The sequence below is a fragment of the Macaca nemestrina genome, chromosome 12 (genome assembly GCF_043159975.1).
Source record: "Macaca nemestrina isolate mMacNem1 chromosome 12, mMacNem.hap1, whole genome shotgun sequence".
Classification (NCBI taxonomy): domain Eukaryota; kingdom Metazoa; phylum Chordata; class Mammalia; order Primates; family Cercopithecidae; genus Macaca; species Macaca nemestrina.
Genome location: NC_092136.1, coordinates 59,156,075 through 59,158,865, shown reverse-complemented (window position 1 = coordinate 59,158,865; position 2,791 = coordinate 59,156,075). Strand labels below are relative to the sequence as shown.

Below are 2,791 nucleotides of genomic sequence, written 5' to 3'. Positions count from 1 at the left end.
TTTTCTGATCTGCATTATCAGGCAACTGATCATAAATAATCCCTAAGGTATTATGTGAATCAAATAATTTATTATTTGTAATGTGCTATGAACAACATCTTGTATGTGTTAAATATTTATTATTATATTATTCCAAGGTACTTATGATATATTTACATGTATGTTAATAATAGTTAATGCTTAAAGCAATATATATCAAGTATCCTGTTTCTCTTTTAATTTTTTTTCACTTCGGCCATGTTGTGATTTATTTAAGAATCCAGGCCTGTAGAGCAGTGATAATAATAAGTAGGGCTATGATAAATGTCATGGGAATGGCATCCTGCGTGGACACTGTCTTCTCCTCAAATCAGCAGGGCTCAACTGAGAAGGAGACATTAGCCACCCCTCAAGGTCTTTTTGATAGCATTTTTGACTTCCTGGTTCCTTAGGCAGTAGATGAATGGATTTAGCATGGGTGTGAGGACTGCATACAGCTGAGATCAGTTTGTTGGAATTAAATGATGCAATAGCTCTGGGCTGAACATACATGAAAATCATGGCTGTGTAACAAATTATGACTACAGTGAGGTGAGATGCACAGGTGGAGAAGGCCTTCTTCCTTCCCTGGATGGAGGGTATATGCAGAATGGTGGAGACAATGTAGATATAGGAGAGGACAGTGGTAATGAGAGGGAACACAAGAATGGCAATAGCCAAAGCAAAGTCCACTAGCTCAGCTGTGGACATGTCTTTACATGCCAGTTTGAGGATTGGTGAGATATCACAGAAAAAGTGGTTCATAACATTGGAGCCACAGAAAGCAACATGTGAAATGAAATAGACCTTGATGACAGAGACCATGAACCCACTCATGTAAGAGAAAGCCACCAGCTGCCCACAATAACCTGTGGTCATGATGACTGAGTATCGAAGAGGGTGGCAAGTGGCCACGTAGCAGTCATAGGCCATGGCCGCCAGGAGTATATGCTCTGTGCAAGCAAGCAAGATAAAGAAGTAGAGCTGGGTCATGCAACCTGTGAAGGAGATGCACCGTCTCTGAGGAGGAATCCGTCCAGCATCTTGGGGACTGTGAAAGAGACATACCAGACCTCCAGAAAGGACATGCTACTCAGGAAATAGTACATTGGCTTATGGAGGGAGCTAGTGACCCAAACAGTGAGCATGATGACAAGATTCTCTACCACCACTAACAGGTAGACCACAAGGAAGAGGAAGAAGAGCAGGACCTGCAGCCATGGGGGCAGCGGGAAAGCCCATCAAGATGAACTCAGTGACCAGAGTAATGTTTAGCCACAGCATGATTAAAAGCACTGAGCAACACTGAAGTCTTCTATGGCAACACCACAAATAATAAAGAGGACCATGGCATCAAATATAAGACAAAAATACGTTAATAATTCAGTCTTTTCTGTGAATGAGACTCATAAAATAATTTATGTTAATGGGGACACATCTTCAAATGTGAAGCAAACATTTTTATCAATTTTTAAAAAATGCACCTCCATCCCAACTTTCACGCACCTGATGACAATGATTGGAATGTCAATATTTACATCATTCCTAGCTCCTTTGGCAATGAACAGGAACCCACTTGTCTCTCCCATGTTGATTTCAGTTATTGGTTTAATTAAGAACTCACTGCACAAAAATTTATTCTTACCTGAAGGGAAACATAAATAAAAACATCAAGTCAGAAAAAGTTAAGAAGTTTAATATTTTGGTGATCCCTGGTTCTTGATCTAGCATAGTTTATTCAAATTAGAGTATGATGAAATTTTAAAACTGTTAAAACTATTGGAACATGTCTTAGTGACCCTTGCATTGACTTCACATAAACATGCAAAGGTTTCAGTTACCACACACAGGAGGCACTTCATGTTTTGATTCCTACGTATTTCTCCAACTTCATTTCTTGTGACCCTCTAAGTGATAGTCCATGCTCCAGACATACTCAACTAATGTTTGCTCCCTAAGCACACTATAATCTCTCTGACCTCCATGGCTCTCCATACTCTCTTCCCTCTTCCTATTGCATAATTCCATTTGTATGGAATTATTCCATGATACTCAAGATTCATAATTCCATTTAGGAGGTATCTACACAAACTGGGTCAAATGCATCATCAACATTTTCTTCCCAGTGCACAGCATTCACATGCATCAATATTTTTCCCTGCTGCACTGCAAGCTTCCCAAACTCAAGACCTTGTCCTTCACGACTCTGAGCGAAATGTCTAGAACAGTGACTGGGAAACACATAAGTTTTAATTGAATATGAACTAATATGTGGATTAATAAATCCTGTGGTGCTTTGGGATTCACAGGATATAGGTCAGAGACAGAAGGAAGCAATAATCTGGGTCTTCACTGGCAGGAAGCACATATCTATACGCTGCATATCTTTGAAATATCCACTGCATGCACACCCAGGACACTTTCATAGTAAACACATCCCTAGTGTCTGAGCACATTAGATTTCAGCTTTGTTGTTAATTCACTTGGTAGGTCCGTGTTTCTAAATATGAACTATTTTTTAATACTCTGACCCAGAAAGGTAAGGAGAGGAAGAAAGGCACATAAATGCAGAAGGACAGATCGATCTTTTAATGCTGGAAGGCAGAATGTTTTCTGTGAGCTAGACCAACTAGCTTACTAATTGATTTTTATTAAATGTCCCCTATTCTTAAAGCATAAATTCAAGTGCTGCATTCAGACCATTATTCATTTTTTTTTGACAACCTCCTGTCCACTATGTTCTTCTCTTGGCACAGAAAGATTGGTACGTCAG

At 39.5% G+C, this 2,791-nt stretch overlaps 1 protein-coding gene across 1 annotated transcript; it reads right to left on the bottom strand.

Annotated features, from left to right (window-relative positions):
* Positions 1-240: 240 nt before the first annotated feature.
* On the bottom strand, positions 241-1,302 carry LOC105488788 (olfactory receptor 6B9-like). Its single transcript, XM_024795040.2, is given in 4 exon segments — positions 241-474; positions 476-1,043; positions 1,046-1,235; positions 1,237-1,302. Coding segments are annotated over 4 exon segments (921 nt in total). The 3' UTR covers positions 241-377.
* Between the last annotated feature and the right edge of the window lie 1,489 nt (positions 1,303-2,791).